We start from the raw sequence: 23,529 nt of genomic DNA on the forward strand, positions 1-23,529 counted from the left end.
TATATATATATATACATATGACAGATTATCACTTATGCTATTAAAATGCTTTTGGATTACTGGACTAATTTTTAATATTACAGATACTGGAGTTTTCTTACAATTGCTGTTAGAAGGGAACTATGAGGCTGTGTTCTTACATTCAGTGACACAAGATATTTTAAATTCAACAATGATGCCTGAAGAAAAGATTGACAATTACCTGGAGAAGCAGATAATAACATTCCTGGATTGCTCCACAGATTTGGATGAAATTGAAAGGTATTCAGTTTTATATGAAACTTTATAGAGAAACACATTGTGTTTTTTTTTTTTTTTTTTAAGGTGGAACTCCTTAATTTATTTTAATCCTAGCACTCCGGAGGCAGAGGCAGGTGGATCTCTGTGAGTTTAGGGCCAACCTGGTCTATATAGTAAATTCCACAATAGCTGGGACTACAGGGAGACCCTGTTTCAAAAAGACCAAAAAAATTTATTTATGCTTTTGTTTTATGTGTATGAGTGTATTGCCTGCATGTGTGTAAGTGCACCCATGTCATGCAATGCCGGCAGAGGTCAGAGGGCATTGGATCCCCAGGAACTGGAGTTACAGATGGTTGTTTATTCAGTTACAGCACCATGAAGGTGCTGAGAATCAAACCCAGGTCCTCTACAGGAACAGCCAGTGCTCTTAATCAGTGAGCCATCTCTCCAGCCCCACACTTTTTTTTTTTTTTTTTTTTTTTTTTTTTTTTTTAAAAAAAAAAAGAGACAGGGTCTCCCTATTACCACCAGCTGGCTTGGAACTTAATATGTAGACCAGGCTGGCCTCATCTCACAGAGATCCACCTGCCTCTGCCTCCTGAGTGCTGGAATTAACTCACTTTTAATACTTTAATGCTACCTTGGCATTGTAAGGGGCTGATATTTGGCAGTTGTTGAGGAATTTGGATTCCTGATATCCCAAATAATCTATGTAAAGTCTCTGGTCTAGAAGACCTTCCAGAATGATAAAAGAAAATGGTATAGGATCAAAAAGAGTTTTGTACATGAGAATGACACATTCATGGCCAGTAACTGCTAAGCTTCCAAAAGCATAGGTCTGGTAGATGCTAGCCGTAACTTCACTCCTTTCAATGTGTAAATATATTTTGAATTTTGCTATTTTTATATTATGGAGAGATATACTTCTAATACAACAGAGGGCCAGGAACACAAATGGTCACAAATGGCCAAAGTATAGAGACTCAGAGTCTGTAGAATGCTGGTCCTTGGACAGGACTCCTGTATTGAGCTACACCCATCCAGGGCTCAGGGACCATTGTGGAAGAGGAGCTTTTTTATGATTAATTTTTGTTTATATAAAGTCAGTTTTTCTTACATCTTTTGGCAATTTCAGAACTGTTAACTAAAATATGAGCAAAAGTCCAGGTACTTCAAACAGACTTAAATCAGTACTCTCAAAGAGAATTTTCTGATGTGGGGGTATTCTGTGTCTCCTGTGGACAGCAGCCACTCACCATATTTGGTGTTTGAGCATGTGAAATACGGACCGTGTGACTAGGGGATTACATTTTAAATTCAAATTAAATTTACATTTAATTTAAATTTAAAAGCCTCATGTGGCTCATTAATCTATTGGACAGTGAAGATATGATTTAAGTTTCAGAGATAGTTTTTGCATATATTTTTTTATATATTAGGATAGTCTCAGTAGTGATTGTTTGACAGCTTTTTCATCATAAAATTGAAATAAAGTAGTATGCCTGAAATTTCGGCAGCAGTGCCTGATACTTGTTTCCCTTCTCGTTTGCAGACAGCGGCTGCTCTTCCTGCTTGGTGTCAGCAGCTTGCAGTTTTTTGTTCAGGAGAACTGGACCGGGCCGCCGGGGGACTTGCACCCTCAGGATATCTTGCCATCTGTTTTGTTTGAGCAGCTCAGTGAGGTATGCTTCTTGAAAATGTTATGTGTAATTTTTTATGCTATTTTTATCAGACATTGTTTGTAAACTGGAGTTAACAATAGATAGGAAAGATACATGACTTTGTGGTTTGTGCAAATTACTAAGAAAGCTTATTCATTGATCCTCTGACCTTCACATGGCTGCTGTGCCTGACTCACACGAATTTACAGAGACATACATGCACATATCATACCCCTGTCCATCATGTGCATGCATATCACACAGACACACAGAGTATGTTTCTGCTTTGTACTTACCACCTAGCTTGAGAGAGAGAGAATACAACCACTGTCAGAGAGCAGAGCTTCTGATGGCTTTCCCTAAATGTTTTAAAAATTTTTTTTTTTTTTTTTTTTTTTTTTTTAGTTTTTGCATCCGTAAACAGTAGTTCTTATTTTAAAACTCGGTGTTTCTGCGCTGGCCTTGAACTCACAAAGATAGCCTGCCTCTGCCTCCCAAGTGCTGGGATTAAAGGCATGCACCACCACGTCTAGCACTAAAGAATTTTTTTAATTAAAAAATATTTATTATTTTTATTTTTTATGTGTATGAATGTATTGCCTGAGTGTGTATAAGTGTACCCATGTCTGCCTGTGCGGCACAGAGGTCAGAAGGGGGCATCTGACAGGGTCTCCCTGTAGCCCCAGCTGGCCTGGAACTCACTATGGAGACCAGACTAGCCTTGAACTCAGAAATCCACCAGCCTCTGCCTTCCAAGTGCTGGGATTAAAGGTGTGCGCCACCACATCCAGATAGTTTTTAATATTTTTGACACTGGGTCCTATTATGTTGGTTAAGTTGGCCTTGAACCTTTGGATTTAAGATTCTAATCACTATACTTCACTTGACAAGGATAGAGGAGGCCCTTGGACCTCACAACATACATACAGTTAAGGCTACCTATTGGAACTTCTGGACTGAAGGATGTTCCTGCCTCAATCTCTTGGGTATTTGGAATTACTGGTGCATACCATGTACCCAACCAATTATTTCTTCCTTAATTTGACATTTTGGTTGGGTTCCCGTTCTGCATTTGGAGTGTATGTGTGGTTATCTGACAGGGCAGGATGGATTTGTAGTTCTCTGTTGACATTTTCAATATTATGGTTGTGTCTAGTATAAATTGCTGTGTAATAATTTAATATTCTTATTTCAAGCTGAATTGGTTGAAATATCTGTTATGACATGTAACGATGAATATTTTGTTAAGTTATATCATCTTACCTTACACATTTTTTTCAGGTCAGAAGACTGGATGCGGCTATTCTGAGCTTGCTTACTCTAGATGCTGAATCAGTCTACAGCCTGACCTCGAAGCCCGTGTTGCTGCTGATAGCACGCATTATCCTAGTGTCTGTCAGACATAAACTGACAGCTATCCAGGTAAGACAAGGGAGGGCTCCAAGTATCACATGAGGGTCTCACATCTGTGCCTGTTAGCATCAGACTGTAGGTGTGATGCTGACAAGGTCCTTGGTGTGCCTTGTTTTCTGAGTCTTCTTTGAGATACTGAATTTTATTTTATTTATTTATTTTTTTGTCTTTTTGAAGCAGGGTCCCCCTGTAGCCCCAGCTGTCCTGGAACTCATTATGTAGATTCAGGCTGGCCTTGAACTCACAGAGCTTTGCCTGCCTCTGCCTCCTGAGTGCTGGGACTACAGGTGTACACCACCACGCCCGGCTGAGATACTGAAGTTTAAACTTTTTTTTTTTTTAAATGTCTCTTCTTTTTTTTTTTTTTTAATATTTTATTTTAATTTTATGTGTATGTGTGTTTTGCCTGCATGTAGGTAAGTGCACCCGTGTCGTGCAATGCCCGAGGAGGTCAGAAGAGGCTGTTGGAGTCCCTGGAACTGGAGTTACGGATAGTTGTTAGCTGCCATATAGGTGCTGGGATTCGAACCCAAGTTTTCTGCAAGAACAGTCAGTGTTCTTGACTGCTGAGCCATCTCTCTAGTCCCTGAATTTTAAACTTAAAAAAAAAAATTTATTTATTTTATTTCATGCGTATGAGTGTATTACCTGCATGTATGTAAGTGCACCTATGTCATGTAAGCCCATGGAGGCCAGAAGAAAGTGTTGGATCTCCTGGAACTGGAGTTAAGGATGGTTGTTACCTGCTATGTGGGTGTCTGGGAATCGAAGTCAGGTCCTTTGCAAGAGCAGCTAGTGCTCTTAACTGCTGAGTCGTCTCTCCAGCCCCAAGATACTAAATTAAAAAAAAAAAAATCAGGCAGAAGCAGGCGGATCTTTGTGAGTTCCAGGCCCGCTGGGGTTACCGGGAGATCCTGTCCCAAAAAGACCAAAAAAAAAAAAAAAATCTGGGTGTGGTGTTGCACACCTTTAATCCCAGCATTTGGGAGGCAAAAAAAAAAAAAGTAAAAAGTTTTCTTCTCTTCTGAGATTAATTTTGTATGAGACTGTATGGAATCTCTTTAATAGTAGAGAGAGAGAAAGCGAGATCAAGAAAGAGAAAGGGAGAGGGAGGGAGACACGTTTGTTCTTAGAATCTCAAGCTTTTAATGCGTCATTCATGGCCTTGCATCTATTCAGCTAAGCAGTGAGAATGGGCTGAATCTGAATTTCCTCTTCTGGCTCTCATCAGTCCTTGTTTCTTTTCTTTGGGTTAAATTTAGTAGAGCATTTACTGACTGCTGTGTGGTTTCTTCAGGTCACATATAAACTTAGTGAGGAGAAACAGTTGTAGAAGAAGCAGTTAAGCACTAGGAGTGACACAAACTGCTAGAGAGACACAAAGGTCCCTGGAGTTAGAGTTGTTATCAGCTTGGGGTGCGAAGTCTGTGTGATAGTGCAAGAGCAGTCATGATATGCAAATGGGTTGAGCTGTGTTCAAAAAAGCTTTATGTATACCACTGGAATTCAAATTTCATACACTTTTCATATGGCACAAAGTTCTTGATTTTTTTTTTTTCAATGATGTAAAACCCATTTTTGGTTCTTGTACAAAAACAAGCAGCAAGCTGTATTTGGTCGACCCTTCTCCCACAGCTGCAACATACTTTGATGCAGGCCTTATATTGTCAGAAGTAGAGTCTAAATATATGAAATTTCCCAATTTTTAAGTGTTGCCTGAAAAAAAAATTTAAAGTACGCTGTTTTATTTAGGTGTGGTGGCATGTGCCTGTAGTCCCAGGTACTCAGGAGGCTCTGGAAGGAAAACTGCTTGAGCCAAGGAGTTCAAGTGCAGCCTGGGAATTAGTGCCACATCATCTTAAAACAGCAAGGAAACAAGACTACAACCCTTCCAGAAACAAGCATAATATTTCCTTCCCTCCCCCCTCCCCCTTCCTCCATCCCTCTTTCTTTTTTTTTTCTTTCCTTTTAAAATTTTTTTTCTTTTTTTAAGACAAGGTCTCCCTGTAGCCCCAGCTGGCCTGGAATTCGATAGACTGTCCCAGGCTGGCCTCAATCTCAAAGTCATCTGCCTGCCTCTGCTTCCTGAGTGCTGGGCTTAAAGGCTTGTGGCACCATGCACATCTAAAAGTTTATTAAAATTAGTTTATTTTTATATTATGTGTACAAGTGTTTTACCTGTATATGGGTGTACCGCATTCTTGCAGTGAATGCCACAGAGGCTGGAAGAGGACATCAGAGCCCCTGGAACAGGAGTTACAGATGGTTGTTAGCTATCATGTGGGTGCTTGGAATCAAACCTGGGTCTTCTGCAAGAGCAGCCAGTGCTCTTAACTGCTGAACCATCTTTCCAGCCCCTGGCACAGTATTTCTTTAAAAATTTATTTATTTTTATTTATGTGTATGTGTGTTTTACCTGCGTGTAAGTGCATCATGTGGGTGCAGTGCCTGTGGTGGCCTGTTGGATCCCCTGGACCTGGAGTTACAGGTGGTTGTTAGCTACTATGAGGGTACTGGGAACTGAACTTGGGTCCTCTGCAAGAGCAGCTGGTGCTCTTAACCACTGAGCCATCTCTCCAGCCTCAAGAAGGTTTGTTGATGTTTGAAATAGGGTCTTTCTTTAGCCAGAGCTGGCCTGAAATTGGCTTTGTAGACCAGGTTGGCCTCTATTTCCAAGAGATTTGCCTATCTCTGCCTCCTGAGTGCTGGGATTAAAGGCATTTTCCACTGCTTCTGGCTCTAAAATTTTAGTAATTTCTTTGGTCTTTTGAGACAGGGTCTCCCTATAGCAGATCAAGCTGACCTTGAACTCACAGTGCCTCTGCCTCCCTAGTGCTGGCATTAAAGGCGTGTGCCACCACACCTGGCTTATTCATTAATTTTTATTTTTGGTGTTACAAGTGTTTTGCCTACATGTATATAAGTGCACCACACACATGCAATGCCTGTGGAGGCCAGAAGAAGGTGTCAGATCATCTGCAACTGGAACTATGGACAATAGTCAACTGCCACGTGAGTGCTGGGAACTAAACCTTGGTCCTGTGCAAGAGCACTTGGTGCTCTTAACCACTGAGCCAGCTCTCTAGCCCTGACAGTATTACTAAATGGAAAATGTACATGTGTTTTCTCCTATGTATGGACTTGCATTTAAGTTTAAGTAGTGACTTTATTTGAAAGATGAGTTAAGAAGGGAAGACATGCCTCTTGACATTTCTCAGGATAACCTGAGTGAACTGTACTAGAACATTTTTTTTTGAGACTTGATCTCACATCTCACATATCCAAGCTTACTTCCTCTTCACTGTGTTTAAATTAAGGATGACCTTGAACTACCTTCAACTCCCAAGTGCTGGGATTGCGCATGGCTTAGGAAGATTTTTTTTTTTAAACTTTTACAAAAACTTTATTGAGAATTTCATACATGCATATAAGGTGTTTTGATCAAATTTTTTTTTGTCTTTTTGAGACAGGGTCTCCCTGTAGCTCCCACTGGCCTGGAACTCACTATATAGACCAGGCTGCCCTCAATCTTATAGAGATTCATCTGCCTCTGTCCCCACAGTGCTAGCTAGGATTAAAGGCAGGTGCCACCACGTCTGGTTTAGAAAGAGTTTTTTTGAAGAATGAGTTTTAATGGGTGAATTTCACCGTGTCTTAGCAGATATGAAGCCTGTCTTTAGTGATAATAGCTTGGATAAAAAAGTTTTCCCCCAGTTGATCAGAGTTAAATGGTCCTACAGGCTCTTCCTTTTATTCTGAAGAAAGCATCACCAAGGTATGAGGCTGCCAAGGGCAATGTATTATTATTTGTCACCCATGAATGAATCAAACACTTTTGAGTTTTGTTGGTCAAAACTTTTTTAAAATTTTTTTATTTTTTGTTATTTTTATTTTATGTGTGTGTGCCTGTATTGCCTGCATGTAGGTAAGTGCACCCACGTCATGCAATGCCTGCGGAAGACAGAAGAGGCTGTCGGATCCCCTGGAACAGTTGTTAGCTGCCATGTGGGTGCTGGGATTCGAACCCAGCTCTTCTGTAAGAACAACCAGTGATATGTTAAATACCATTTGAAGGGCCAAGCACACCTCTAATCCCAGCACTCAGGAGGGAGAAGCAGGTGGATCTCTATATCCTGGTAGCCAGGCATGGTGGCGCAAGCCTTTAATCCCAGCACTTGGGAGGCAGAGTCAGGTGGATCTCTGTGAGTTCAAGGCCAGCTGGGGCTACAGGGAGACCCTGTCTGAAAAGAACCCCCACCTCCAAAAAAAGAAGAAGGTAATCTTTTTGACTAGAGACAACTCAATTTCCATGTCTAGAAGGGAATGAATGAGCAGCCACGCCTGACTCCCTTGTTGCCGACAGCAGACAGAGGGATAACTGGAATGTAGACCAGCTTCATTGGCCTTTGGGACAGGAAAAGAGCAAAATTCCTCAGGGAATGAAATTAAAAATTATTTGAAAATTCCTTCCTCTTAGATAATTCTACACTGCCTTCAGTGGGTTGAAAAAACCAGCATTAATCATTAGAAAGGATTTCGTCCTGGAGTCAGAATTCATTGTGGTTTCGTGGTTTCATCATTGTAACAGCTGGGCTAGCAGTTTAGAAGGTGACCCTTCTCCCTCTGTATGGTACTGAGGATTAAATTTAGGGCCTGGCACTGTTAGGCAAGGTTCTGCCTTTGAGCTCTTATCTAACCCTGTCATTTTTAATTTTAAGATAGGGTCTCACCAGATTGTCTAGGCTGGCCTTGACCTCACTATGTAGCCCAGGTGGGTTTTGAAATTGTGATCCTTCTGTTTTAGTCTCCCAATTGGCTGAGAATACAGACGGGTGTCATCAGGCTTGGCTAGAAGGGCACCCCTTAATCAAATGAGAAATTACATTCAAGTGAAAAGATGCTTTTGGTAACTAGGCATGGTCCATTACTAGTGATTGCTACTAAAACAGAAAAATTAGTTTTTTAACAGCTTTGTCTAATATAATTCAATAGTATTATCATTTTTTTGAGGCAGGGACTCACAACATAGCCAAAGCTGATCTTGAACTTGTGATCTTCCTGCCTCTGTCTACTGAGTGAGTGCTGGGATCTGGGATTGTAGGTATGAGCCACCATGCCTGGCTAATTGTAATTTAGATGGCTCAGTGCATGCTCATAGCTGGTATTTCAGTGATTCGATTACAATAGCCATTATAACTTGCAGTGTATGCTAATGTAGCCATGAATACCTGGAGAAGAATGTCCAGAACACTAAACCTTCATTATGGCTTTTTGTAGAGGAGGATGAGATTGCAGCAGTAGAGGAGAGAATGTGAGAGAGAACGAGAGAGAGGGTATGTGTGTATGTGTTATGGTATGTGCGTGTTCTTCTGGGTGTATACACGCATGTGGGTGCACATGAATGTGTGCACGTGTGTGTTGTATGTGCATGTTTATGTGGGTGCATGCAAGTGGGTACATGAATGTGTGCATATGTGTATGTTGTATGTGCATGTTTGTGTGGGTGTATGCATATATGCATGCATACAGGTGCACATGAATGTGTGCATACGTGCGTGCATGTGTGTGTGTGCAAGTGTGTGTGCCCGTGTAGGCCAGAGGTCAACATTGGGTGTCTTCTTAATTGCTGTCCACCTTAATTATCTATTTTTTGAGACAGGCTCTCTTACAGAGTCTGGATCCCATTGATTTGACTAGACAGGTTGGTCAGTGAGCTCCAAGTCCCCTTGTCGCCACTTGCCCAGTGCTGGGTTTATAGATGTCCACTGCTTCCATATTGGCTCATTATTTTTTGTTCTTTTTCTTTTCTTTCTTTTTTTTTTATTTGTGTGTGTGTATGGAGGGGTTGGGTCTGTGCATGGATGCCTGTGCCCACACGTATGGAGGCCAGAGTGGGACATTAGGTATCTTTCTGTATTGCTCTTTTCTGTATTCCCTTGAGAACAGGGCCTTTCACTGAATCTAAACCTGTTTCTGCTGACTGACTGACTGACCAACAAGCTCCTGGGATCTGCCTGTCCCATACCTGATGCTGGGGTTACAAGTACATTCACCATTATATGTGGTGCCAGTGATTCAAACTCAGGTCTCTGTGCCTGTGCAGCAGTTGCTCTTACCCACTTGGCATCTCCTCAGCCCTTGTCCTCTTCTTTTTATTTTATTATTTTTATTTTCTGTGTATGAGTGTATTGCCTACATTTATGTAAGTGCATCCATGTCATTCAAAGCCTTTGGAGGTCTAAAGGGGGGTTGGATCCCCTGGAACTGGAGTTATGGATGGTTGTTAGCCACCAAATAGGTGCTGGGAATCAAGCCTAGGTGCACTGACCCGAATGTATTGACCAAGCTAAGAACAAGCATCAGAGAGTAAAAGAAAAAGCTATTGTGTGCTCAGTCTGTGTATTAGTCAAGCTGTTGGCAGTTGGGTCATAATGAGGGTAGAGTACCATGGTAGAGTAGGATGCTTGCAGCAGTCATTTTAAGGTGGAAATGGTAAGTTTGTTGTGATATCAGAAAGCTCATGTGGCTAATGAAAGATGTGGAATTAGGTTTTGGTGGTACTGGAAGCATAGCACTGAATGATTTAAGTTTATTTAGCAATGTTTTATGAATGTAAAAATATCCTTTTAAAATATATTGTTTATTATTTTTATTTATTTTTTTTTGTTTTTTTTGAGACAGGGTCTCCTTGTAGCCCCAGCTGTCCTGGAACTCACTATGTAGACCAGGCTGGACTCGAACTCACAAAGATCTGCCTGCCTCTGCCTCCCAAGTGCTGGGATTAAAGGCATGTGCCACCACGTCTGGCTATTATTTTTATTTTTTTTATGTGTATGAGTCTATTGTTTGCATGGATGTGAGTGCACCCGTGTCGTGCACTGCTGTGGAGGTCAGAAGAGGGCATTGGATTCCCCTGGAACTGGAGTTAAGGATGGTTTGTAGCTGCCATGTGGGTACTGGGAATTGAACACAGGTCCTCTGCAAGAGCAGTCAGTGCTCTTACCCTCTGAGCCATCTCTAGCCCCTGACTGTAAAACTATTCTAAAAATTAGTCTTAGTATAAACTTTTTTCTTAAGTGCCCTTGAGCTTCCCTGGTGCTTTTTTGTAGAGCTTGCCATGGTGGACTTTGAGATACGTGAATATTCATCAACAGTTGCTTGAGGAGCGCTCCGTGCAGCTTTTTGCTCTTGCTGAAGACCGTATTGATCAAGGTATGTAGCAGATTAAAATTTTTTTATTATTATTAATTTTTTTATTGTGTCTGTGTGTATGTGGGTGCACATGCATATATGACATGTGCATATGGGCGTGGAGGTCAGAGGACAATTTTATGGAGTAGGTTTTCTTTCCACCTTTATTTAGCGGGATGTAGGGATCTGGGCTGGAACGTACTGTGTAGATCAGGCTGGCCTCTGCCTCTGCCTTCCAAATGCTGGGATTAAAGGCCTGCATCACCACACCTGGCCTGTTTCTTTTTGTTTTAGATGGGAAATATCACATATTATTAGGTGCCAGCGTGTTGAATTCCCCTCCTCCCCGTTTTTTGTGGTATTGGGCATTGAACCCAGGGCCTTACACATGCTAGGCAGGTGTGCTACCACTGAACTACATCTACTGCTCACATTTTGGTCTTCTGAGTTTTAAAAAAGACAATCACTTTCATTTATATTAGTTACTTAGATTATTTATTCTATATAGGTCACTGTTATTTTTATCAGAAATTATTTAAAAGTATTTTAATATTTTCTTTTGTTTTTCACTCTAAAAAATTGAATTGGAAACAAACATAAACTCCGTTTGTTGTTATTATTATATAAAGTTTTGAAACAAGGTCTTACTTTGTAGCCCCCCCCTGGCTGGCCTTGAACTTGTTATATGACCAGGTTGACCTCCAATTCACAGAGATCTGCCTGCCTGTGCCTACTGAGTGCTGGAATTTAAGCTGTGTGTCACTATGCCAGGCAATTATTATTATTACTATTATTATTATTATTATTATTTTATTTTTTTTTGTCTTTTTGAGACAGGGTCTCCTTGTAGTCCCAGCTGACCTGAACTCACTATGTAGACCAGGCTGGCCTTGAACTCACAAGGATCTACCTGCCTCTGCCTCCCAAGTGCTGGTATTAAAGGTGTGTGCCACTATGCCTGGCTGCAATTATTATTTTTAAAAGGCCTAACAAGCTGGAATAAATTGAGCTAAATTATACTCATAATAGAAAGTTTTTTATCCTGATATGTATTGAGAACCAGAAGAAACACTTAATTAAAAAAATTTGAGATGCTGGGGAGATGGCTCAGTGGTTAAGAGCACTGGCTGTTCTTGCAGGGGACTTGGGTTTGCTTTCCAGCACCCAAGTGGTGGCTAACAACCACCTGTAACTCAGCCACCTGTAGCCATCTGTAACTCCAGTTCCAGGAGATCTGACACCCTCTTCTGGCCTCTGCAGGCATTGCATGCATATTGTGTCCCTACATACATGCAGGCTAAACACTCATACACATAAAATAAAAATAAGTAAATAAAAATTTGATAGAAATACATTTTATTGAAGATGACAATGGAATGATAGTTTTATATTTGCCTTATTGTTTTAATAGTGTATAACATCAAACAGAATTTCCTAAAACATGAATGAAAAATTTACCAAGTAATTAATTATAAAGCAGGCATGTGGGGCTGGAGATATGGCTTACTGGTTAAGAACACTGACTGTTCTTGCAGAAGACCTGGGTTTGAATCCCAGCACCCACATGGCAGCTAACAACTGTAACTCCAGTTCCAGGGGATCTGACGGCTTCTTCTGTTCTCCGAGGGCATTGCATGACACGGGTGCACTTACCTACATGCAGGCAATACACATATACACAAAATATAAAAATAATAAATTAAAAAAAATTTTTTTTTAAAAATCAGGCATGTTTGCTGTGTCTCCTCCTGCCTTATGTAGGTACCTCTGGTATTTCCTAGGAATACATGTTGAAGAGAGGAGAACTTTGGGTACCTTGACACTTGCTTCCAGTGTCTCCCTGCTTTTAGAATGACTTTTCTTGGCCCAAATTGCCAAACAAACCAAAACAAAAGCAACCCTCTTGTAGTGAAGGAATATTTGAGTACAAATGAACTTCACTTGGTAATTAAATGTCTGATTTACAGTGATGATATTTGATATTAGATGTGTCTCATTCTAAGGTCCATATTCCTTTCCTATCCTTAGTATATTGCAGATGTAAACATGTGTGCAGATGTGGTGGCTGGCTTTGCTTTGGAGATGCGACATCCAAACATCTTTGGTGGAGGCAACATGCTCTTGAAGACATGTGTACTCATTGCAGGAGCCACCTGAGTTTTTCTGATAATCTGTTTTCTTCAAGGATTAACTATATCAGCAAGCTCGGGCAGCATATACTGGGGAGGATTGTAGTTTGCACAGTAATACGGCTGAGTTAGGTCATTGGTTGAAACTAATTTTCCAACTTTTGTTTTATTCTACACAGAAATACATAATCATGTTGTCTTTAGGTAAAATAAATATCTGTACTGGATTTAAAAGCAAGTAAGGAACTGGGCTTAGTAGCACACACCTTTAGTCCCAGTACATGGGAGACATTGGTAGGTGGATCTCTGTGAGATTGAGGCCTGCCTGGTCTACATAGCAAGTTCCAGCCCAGCTGGGACTACAGGGAGACCATGTCTCAAAAAGACCAAAACCAAACCACATCCAAAACCCCAAATCTTAAACTCAAAACCCAAAACTGCACCAAACTGAAAACAAACAAACAAAAAAGAAGGTAAGGGAAATATCAGCATGTGGAACAAGTAAGAGAATATTAAACTACAAGAACTTAAACACTGAGTATATGTCAAAAAATTATTCTGCCCTGGAATGTATATCTGTCTTGGGATAGTAGATCAATATAGTAGTGTGCACCTGTAGTCCCAGCTACTTGGGGGTTCAGGTAGGATAATCTCTTAAGCCCAGAAGTTCTATCCTACCCTGGGTAACATAGTAAGACCTTGCCCCAAAACAAAACAACTATAACAAAAACAAAGCCAATTAATTTACTTTTCTATGCAATATTTCTTTCATCCCCCCCCCCCCAAAATGCTGGGTGTAGTGGCGCATGCCTTTAATCCCAGCACTAGGGAGGCAGAGGTAGGCAGATCTCTGTGAGTTCAAGGCCAGCCTGGTCTACATAGTTCCAGGACAGCTGGGGCTACTGGGAGACCCTGTCTCAAAAAAGACCAAAACAAACAAACAACCCCCCCCCCTTTTTTTTTTTTTTTTTTTACAGTTATTTATATTGGCATGTGTGTGGGATGCACATGTGTACCACGGCATTTGAGTAGAGGTCAGAGGACAAATTTTGGGAGTTGGCTCTCTCTGTCCACCATGTGGGTCCCAGCTCTCACCAGCCTAACAACATTTCCCTCCTCTTCCCCCTTCCCCTTCTTCTTCCTCCCTCCCTCCACTCCTTTCTTCTTTCTTGAGATTTTTTTTTATATGTATGAGTGTTTGCCTACATGTATGTATATGTACCATGTGCATGCCTGGTGCCTACCTACAGAGACCAGGAAAGGGTGTTGGATTATCTGGAACTCTAGTTACATGTGGTTGTTAGCTGCCATGTGGGGGCTGGGAAAAGAACTGGGTCCTCTGCAAGAGTAGTGCTCTTAACCACTGAGCCGTTTCTCCAGCCCCACAACAATATTTCTTAAGTAACAAAACAGGTTATCTTTTTTTCTGAAAAAAGGCCTTGGCTTACTTCTTTCTACATAGAGTGGTACAGGGAAAAATGTAAATAATACTTGTTGAATAATAACAGAGACACTGACTTAGTATTTAGAAATTTGGGGGAGTAGTAATGTTTTTTTAAAAAATACTTTACTTGTTTATTTATTTATTTTTGTCTTTTTGAGACAGGGTCTCTCTGTAGCCCCAGGAGGCTTAGAACTCACTATGTAGACCAGGCTGGCCTCCAACTCACAAAGATCCACCTGCCTCTGCCTCCAAAGTGCTGGGATTAAAGGCGAGCGCCACCACGGCCAGCCCAAAATATTTTATTTATTATTTTTATTTTATGTGTATGAATGTATTGCCTGCATGTATGTGAGTGCACCCGTGTCATGCAATACCATGGAGGTCAGAGGAGGGCTTTGGATTTCCTTGGAACTGGACTTAAGGACAGTTCGTAGCCTCCATGTGGGTGCTGGGACTTGAACTCGGGTCTTCTGCAAGAGCACTCAGTGCTCTTAACTGCTGAGCCATCTCTCCGGCCCCAGTAGTAATGTCAATATCTGGGAATAATTGTCTTTCATCTCTATAAGAGTTTCTGTCTGAGTTAATGTCTGGACAAGGATTTTTTAAAAAAGTGAAATACTGGGCTGGGTGTGGTGGCACACCCGTTGTATCCTAGTAAACCTTTGAGATCTAGGCCAGCCTGGTCTACAAAGCACGTTCCAGGCCGATTAGGGATACAGGGAAACTCTATCTCAAAAAGACCAAAAAAAAAAAAAAAAAAAAAAAAGTGAAATATTATGATCCTAATTAATACTGTATGGAACTTTGAATTTTCTCAATAGTGTTCTTATTCAGATGAGAGGTGTGTCATTCTCTTCAAAATGAAGGGTGAAGCAGACCCTGGAGGAAATGAAGACCCAGTGCCCATTTAGCCAGCAACATGTTTTTCTTTTAGTTTCAGTAAGAAAGTGATGTGAATTTGGTCTCCTCCATTCACGCCATCACATCTTCTATAAAGAGCAATGTGAGTGAACAGCCTTGTAGTTCATGAAGTCAGGTGACATTTGGAAAGCCAGCGATGAGCTGAGTGTCACTGACAGTAATGGGAAGCAAAGTAGATTTTCCCTAAGGATTCAGAAAGTATTTGAAAGAAAATGAAATGAAAATTCAGTCCCCTCCTTCATTTTATAAAATGGTAGTATTCTAACTGCATAATTAAACTCCATAGGCTATTACAGAATTACTTATGTTCATCATGCTTTTCTTTGGTCTTTCTCTTTGGTGTTTTTTGAGACACGGGCTCCCTGTAGCCCCAGCTGGCCTGGAGCTCACTATATAGGCCAGGCTGGCCTTGAACTCACAGAGATCCACCTGCCTCTGCCTCTGTGATTAAAGGTGTGTACCACTACAGGCTGACTCTGTGCTTTTATGGGAAACTGATGACTGAATAAAAAAGCCAGAGGTTACTGAGTTTTTTTTTTTTTTGCTTTTAAAGGAAGTCTAATTTGATGCATTATTATAGTTAACATTAATTCCCCTTCCATATTGTCCCATGTTACGACATTTAGTACTTGTGGCCACATCTTTACTAGTACTTATGGCCATATCTCAGTGACTAATCTTTTTAAGGATGACACTTATTAAGGAAAAGAAAAAGACATTATCTTTTTAGAAAAAGGTAATGAACTAGATGTGCTTTAGACAGAATTTTTTTCTAGAAGTTAAAATTCAGTTCAAAAGCAGAAATGGTTAACTATGATAACTGGAAAATTGGACTCCATATGACTCATTCCCCAGTGGCCTCCTTGTTTTCCAGTGGATTTTAGCATATCGTTTGCCTTGCACTAAGATTTTTATGTTGCTGTCCTATGCTAATCAACATTTTTCACTTTAGTCATAAATGGGTGACTAGATGTAATTAGACATTTTGGATATATCTAAATAGGTCTGTAGATACTAAAATTGTAATACTTCATAAATAATTTTATTTTAAAAATGTGCTCTGGGATTTGACCCAAATGTAGACCAGTCAGTTACAACTGAAATACTGTTCAGTGTCCCCAGGAGGATATTATATTTGAAATATTACCCTTGAAGGATCATCAAAAAGTTGGCAGAAATTTTTTCAGCCTGTGAGACATCAGCAAAGGATTTTATGAACATCTGAGATCTTCTTATCTGGGAATGTTGCATCAGTATGTGCAGTGAGATGGAGCCTGTCATAGTGCCAGTATAGCTCTGCTGGGCTAGCACGTCCATGAAAGCAAGGCTAGAACCTAGGTGCACATTCTTCAGCACAATGTGAGGCATTCTTTGGGATGTTCCACTAAACCACAATATTGTGGAGACTGAGGGCCCACACAGTTTATTGTGGGATCTCATACTGAAAATGCATTCCATGTAGTACATGAGGTGGATTATTGCAGTTTAGCTATTTGAAGATGAATTCATGAAGACACAGGCTAAAAATGCTTTGTGAGCCAGCCCTATTGTGACTTCTCCCAGCAGCTCTGTGACTCTGGGGTTAGATTGTTTATATATCAGAAGAGTTGCTGAAGAGATTATTAGTCTCTTTTATGACTGGTATATTTAGTGATTTAAAAAAAATAAATTTGATATCTTGGTATGAATGTTACCAAATGTACTAATTATAATTATCTTTTCATTATAGATATCCTCAGGGATTTCATTTTAACATGATATTAAAATAATCTCATGAGAAGAGATTTTGGCTTTAGCTCATATTTCAAATGTATTGGTTGACATTTTATCCAGAAGGTCATGAATAGTAGTTTCCATGGAGAACCTGCAGATTTGTTAAAATAATTAATATATGTGTATTGGATCACAGGCTCCTCTTTTATTTATTGAGTCATCCAAAGCTAAAAACTTTGTGTTCACAGTTGACTCATTGTTTTTTGTTGTCTACATCGAGCCAGTTCTTAAATCTTGTTAGTTCTTCCCTAAGGCTTCCATATCTGTCCTGCTTTTCCATCATGCAGCTCTTATCCTGTTTGGAAACCTTTGGTTTGGAAAGACCCCGTAGAGATCATCTTGTCTAGCTCATTCATCTGACAGAGAATCTTGACTCAGGGAAGTTGCCCAGGCGTCAGAATTGTGACCTGGAGCTCCTAACTCCAAATCCTCTCACTGCTTCCATTGCTTTTCTCCAAGCTGGTTGGCAGAATTCTAGAAAGCAGTAACAGTTCGGCTAACATTTCTATGATGTACACAGCAGCACACACTAAGTCTTTAAACGTGTTAATTATCTGACTCCTCACACGAGTTTGTGAGGTAGACCTGAAGATGATATAGCAGTGGGAATAAGATAAGTGGTTTATATTTATTATATATTATATAATATATTATTTTTTTGCCTTCATGTATGTAAATGCACTCATGTTGTGCAATGTCTTTGGAGGTCAGATACCCAGGTGCTGGATTCCCCTGGAACTGGAGTTAAGGATGGTTGTTAGCCTTCATGTGGGTACTGGAAATTGAACCCAGGTCCTCTGCAAGAGAGCCATTACTCTTAATTGCTGAGCCAATTCTACAGCCTCTTCATTTTCATTTTAAACAGGATCTTACTCTGTAGCTCAGACTGGCCTCAACCTTACTGTATAGACCAAGCTGGCCTTTAACTCTCTGTAATCCTCCTGTCTCAGTCTCCTGCGTGCTGGGCTTATGAACATGAGATCATACCTAGTATGTAGGTGCTTTTTTCAAATAAATTTTGTGTGTCTGAGTGTTATAGCCTGTATGTGTGTAAGTGTGCTTGTGTTGTGCGATGCCTGCAGAGGGCAGAAGAGGGCATTGGATTCCCCTGAGACTGGAGTTACAGATGGTTGTTAGTCACCATGTGGGGGCTGGGAATCAAACTCAGGTCCTCTGCAAGAGCAGCCAGTGCTCTTAACCACTGAGCCATTTCTGTAGCCCCAAGGTTTCTTTTTCTTTTTTTTAAAACCTTTTTTTTGGACTTTGTTCTTTTTTGAGACAGGGTCTCCCAGTAGCCCCAGCTGGCCTGGAACTCACTATGTAGAGCAGGCTGGCCTTGAACTCACAGAGATCTGCCTGCCTCTGCCTCCCAAGTGCTAGGACTAAAGGCATGCACCACCATGCCTGGCTTATTTATATTTTCAAAAATTTATTTATTTTTTGTGTATTTCATACAGAACATCTCAAACAATCTTAATTATCTTTATACCTTCCCATCCCCACTGGCACCCTCCCTTACCCCCCGCCCCCCACTGGAGCCCATATACTCTGTCATCCCTGTTACTGTGCCCTGTGTTGTCAATGTCCCCAGCCACTCCCCAGTGTTTGTCTATCCAATGAATCTAGTCATCCAATCTAGAGTCCCTTGTTTTAGGAAGATCAACTCTTCTTCATCTAGCAGCAATCAGTTGCCAACATTCCTTTAGATAAGATTGGGGTCTGCCCTTCATTTTCCCAGTTCTATGCCGGGTTGCCGTCTGCCTGAGTTTGCATGGGACTTGTGTATGCTGACACCACTGCCATAGAATCATATGAGCAGTTCCCAGGAGCTTGTAGGACTCTGTTTCCATACGGTCATGCCCATCCTTCCTGGCTCTTACAATCTCTCTGCTCCCTCTTCCGCAATAGTTCCTGAGCTTTGGGTGGATGAAGTTTAATAAAGGGGTCCCGTCCAAGGACGATTAGTTAGCAGATTCTTTTTTAAAAAAATTTTATAGATGAATAAGATTGTTTGGGATGTTTTGTGTGATATATATACACACACGCAAAAAGTCAACAAATTAAAAAATGAGTTATATTTGAGGAGGAAGCATTAAAATTTATGTCATGTTAATTAGAGATGATAAACATTACTATTGAAATCTACCTGATGACTTTATATCCTTACACAGGTGCCAAGGATCCGAGTGCAACTGACTATGACTAGTAATAATCAGATACATACAGATTAGAGATGCATGTGCCAACATATAAGTGTTATTAGGAAAAACAATGAGTCTTTCTGTAAGAAACAGTATATTTTAAAATGAAATGGAGATCTTAGCACTTGCTGCTCGGCCAGAAGACCTGAGTTCAGTTCACATCAGGTGGCTCATAGCCACCTATAACTCCAACCTCAGGGGATCCAATGCCCTTCTCTTCTGGCTTCCAAGAACAAGCACATACACTATACCCACTTCTGTTGGGATCTGTTTTTCTGGTTTTTGTGCTTCTTCTAAAATTTTTTTAAAAATTTATTATTTTTATATGTATGTGTGTGTTGCCTGCATGTAGGTAAGTGCACCCTCTTGATCTCTACACTTTGGCCATTTGTGACTTTTTGTGTTCCTGGCTCTCTGCTGCATGAGGGAGCATCATTATTGACCACTGATTTGTTATCGTTAGTGTCCTCTTCTTTATCCCTGTTCTGTGTTCCATGAGTCTTAGGTGTAAAGGTTGCATTGCAGATGTGTCCCTTAGGCCGGGGCAATTCGTAGACAATGTCCATGTGTGGTACTTGGTATTAGTCTCTGACTACTGCAAAATGAGCTTCATTGATGAGTGGTGACTGGGATATTTGTAAATATAAGGATACATATTTTGCACATAGTAAAAAATCACATTAGTCTAGTGATGTGAGAGTTTTGGGATTTTCTCTGAAGATCTCTGACCACTCCAGCCATGTGTATTAGTTTATGTTACAGTGTCACACTTGAGCTTCCTCCCTTTGAGTGGGCTTTTAGTCAAATTAGGTAGCTATTGATTGCCTCCAAGATAAAAGTGCCACTACTGTACCAATTGTATATGCTGTGTTGGCTGTTTATGTGGTTATTCGGTCTTGAAGCTGGTGCCGGATCATCTGTTGATGTTTTCCCTTGGCACTGTCATAGCGTCCTCCAATGCTATGAGAGCTCGCCTTCAGGGGACATGGCTTCCATGCCAGTTGAAGCTCTCTTTCTCCAAATCCTGTGTCTGACCTATGTTCTGTCTTCGGCAGTAGCATCTTACCTTCAAGTTCTGGGAGTCCATCATTTGGGAGTCTCTTGGACCACCCTGGACAACAACTCAAAGGAAAGTATTTCCTGTCTGGCACTGTTTCTTGTTACGTAGTCTTTAGCTATACACGTGGACTAAAACTTTATTTTTATTTTATGAATGTTTTGCCTGCATATATGAAAGTGCGTCTGTATCATGCAATACCCACAGAGACCAGAAGAGGGCATTGAGTTACAGACAGTTCATAGCCACCATGTGGAAACCAAATCTGAGCCATCTGCAAGAGCAGCCAGTGCTTTTAATCTCTGAGCCGTTTTTCCAGCCTCATATAAGTGCTTTTTAAAAACAGTGTTTTACTGTTTTTAAGTTCAATTAGCCTACAATAAGTATTCATATATAAAGTATAAAATTGATGACATTTTACACACACACACACACACACACACACACACACACCCCACACACACAAAAAATCATCACAATCCAGAGAATTAATGACTCTAACATTTTTGTCTGTTCACCTCTGTTACTGGTTATCTGATTCAGCCCAAGCCACACTCTACTTCTAAACCAGTGTTTTCTTTCTTGTCAAATGATCCTTTAGCCCTTTTCAGGTGTGAAAATAATAGAATTTTTTTTTTTTTTTGGTCTTTTTGAGGGTCTCCCTGTAGCCCCAGCTGTCCTGGAACTCACTGTGTAGACCAGGCTGGCCTTGAACTCACAGAGATCCGCCTGCCTCTGCCTCCTGAGTGCTGGGATTAAAGGCATACGCCACCACGCCTGGCTCATTTAGTGTTTTTACTATGGTGTGTCCTGGGGAGTTTCTTTTCTGATCCTGTCTATTTGGTGTTCTATGTGCTTCCTGTATTTGTATGGGGATGTCTTTCCTTAATTTCAGGAAATTCTCTTCTACAATCCTGTTTAAGATCTGGTCAATACCATTAACCTGAAATTCTTCTCCTTCCTCTATGCCTGTGATATGTAGATTTGATCTTTTCATGGTGTCCCACTTCTCTTGCATATTCCATTCCTGTGTTTTTTAAAATTTTCCTTAATCTTTGCTTGAGTGGTCCAGTTCTTCAACTTTCTCCTCCAGTGTTGATATTCTGTTTTCCATTTCATTTATTTTAGTGGTGAGGCTTTCCCCTGTTGTTCCAAGTTGGCTTATTGTGTTTTGCACTTCCTTCTTCACTTCTGCCTGAGTTTTCTTCAGTATTTCTCTTTTGTGAATTCATTCATTAGTTTATCCCTGTCTTCTTTTAGTTCTTTGATTTGTTTGTTTGTGTGTTCTTTAAATTCGTTGAATTCCTTGATTCTCTTTATGATTGTTCTTTTAAATTCTGTGTCCTGGGTCAACTCTAGGGGGTTCTCCTTATAGAAAACTCTTCTACAGGACTGGTGGAGTTTGGTGGGAACACAGTGTTTCGGCTTTCCAGTTTATTATTCTTTTGTTGTGATTTTGGCATGTGAATTTCTTTTGTTTTTAGTGATTCTTATATGAGAATTAAGTTGAAGTATGCTTCTGCTTGTATTATTGGTGTGCCTTGGTCCTTTTCTTATTGGTTATATAAAGCTGGTTGGTACAGGTTTCAGGTTCTCTCAGGTTTTATTTTGGAGGGAACTGATGGCTTTAGATCAGCTATTTAGGAGCACTCACCGAAGCCCAAGTCAGGCTCCAGTCGGGTACACTCAGGCTTCCTTCTAAGGTTTGGACCCCTACTAGTAGGAACTAAGAGCAAAATTTGGGAAAATCCCTAAGAGGGGGCTGATTTTGGGACTCTCAGTTGTTCTGCTGAGTTCTCAGCCCCTATGCCATAGGGAGGTAGGAACAGGCACTCTCTGGAAGTTTGCTGAGATTCCAGCTGCTACACAGATGGAGGTGGGAACTCACCCTCTCAGCTTTATCCTACCAAAGCCATGTCTGTCCCTTGGGAAGGGCCTCATGCTATCCCAGTCACAGGATTGGTTGTGGCACAATTGGGGGAAGCTCAACACCATGTGGAGGCAGGTGGAGGCAGGATCCAGGTGCTCTCAGGCAGTCCCCTGAGTTCTCAGCCCCTATGCCAGAGGTAGGTGGGAGAGGGAATAGGTACTCTCTGGCGGTCTGCTGAGATCCCAGCTGCTATACAGATGGAGGTCGGAACCCTTTATTTTATTTTGGTTTTATATATATGTGTGTGTGTATATATATATATATACTGAGTTCCGGCAGCCTCCCTGTACTATGGCTTCTGTAAACCTGCCAGGCTTTTTGTTTTTTGGGTTCTTTTTGTCCTTTTGAGACAGGGTCTCCCTGTAGCCCCAGCTGGTCTGGAACTCACTGTATAGACCAGGCTGGCTTTGAACTCACAGACATCTGCCTGCCTCTGCCTCCTGAGTGCTGAGACTAAAGGCATGCACTACTATTCCCAGCTTATATATATATTTTTGAGATAGGGTCTCCCTATGTAACCTTGGCTGGCCTGGAACTCACAGAGCTCCACTTGCCTCTTTACCTCCTGAGTGATGAGATTAAAGGCATGTGCCACTGTACCTGGCTAATATTTTATTTATTTATTTATTTATGTATTTATTTATGTATTTATTTACTTTTTGAGACAGAGTCTTCCTGTAGCCCCAGCTGGCCTGGAACTCACTACGTAGACCAGGCTGGTCTCGAACTCACAGAGCTCCATCTGCCTCTGCCTCCCCAGGGCTGGGACTAAAGGTGTGCGCCACCACTCCAGGCTGTTTATTTTTATTTTATGTATATGAATGTTTACCTTCATGTATGTGTGTACACCACATGTGTGCAGTGCCCACAGAGGCCAAAGAAGGTGTCAGATCTCCTGAAATTGGAGTTACAGGCAATTGTTAGCTACCATATGGGTACTGGGAACAGAACCCTAGTCTTCTGCAAGAGCGGCCAGTACTCTTAACTGCTGAGCCATCTCTTTAGCACTTCTCTTCCGATTCCGCCCTCTTTTATTTTTAGAGACAGGGTCTCACTGTGTAGCCCTGGCTGGCCTGGAAATCATTATGTAAACCAAGCTGACCTCAAATTCACAGAGGTCTACCTGCCTCTGCATCCTGATTGCTGGCATCAAAGGTGTTTGCTACCATGCCTGGCCTTCTAGAAGCAGTCCCTTTTACAGTCATTTTATTTCAAATGTTTTTTTGCTGGGTTATTGTCCTTCTTTTCTTTGCCTATTTAATTTGAAGTAATTAATGTGTGTGTGTGTGTGTGTGTGTGTGTAGTGGGGTGGCGTGTATGTACCATGGTGAGTATGTGGAGGTCAGAGGACAACTTTGGGGGAGTTGGTTTTCTCCTTTCACCATGTGGATTTGGGGAACAAGCTGAGATTGGTCAGGCTTACTGGCCAGTGTCTTTAACCACTAAATCATCTCACTGGCCCCATTGTTTTCAGGTAGCTAGAGAGAAATAAATCAGTATGTTAACTACCCAAGTCACCATTCATTTTCTATTTGATATTCACATTGTCCCATGCACACATAACAC

General features: G+C 41.0%; 1 protein-coding gene across 3 annotated transcripts in view; it reads left to right on the forward strand.

Moving 5' to 3' along the window:
* The window catches only part of Ttc27 (tetratricopeptide repeat domain 27), a 170,925-nt gene that overhangs the window by 1,342 nt on the left and 146,054 nt on the right, over positions 1–23,529 (forward strand). For 2 of the 3 annotated variants that reach the window (XM_008849048.3, XM_029554058.1), the window contains exons 2-5: positions 84–261; positions 1,796–1,925; positions 3,186–3,326; positions 10,427–10,529. In XM_008849048.3, coding sequence (XP_008847270.1) covers positions 84–261; positions 1,796–1,925; positions 3,186–3,326; positions 10,427–10,529 — 552 coding nt within the window. The remainder of the gene's footprint in view (positions 1–83; positions 262–1,795; positions 1,926–3,185; positions 3,327–10,426; positions 10,530–23,529) is intronic. The other variant, XM_029554057.1, reaches the window with a different exon arrangement.

This window comes from Nannospalax galili, unplaced genomic scaffold, assembly GCF_000622305.1.
Source record: "Nannospalax galili isolate Female #2095 unplaced genomic scaffold, S.galili_v1.0 scaffold344, whole genome shotgun sequence".
Lineage (NCBI taxonomy): Eukaryota > Metazoa > Chordata > Mammalia > Rodentia > Spalacidae > Nannospalax > Nannospalax galili.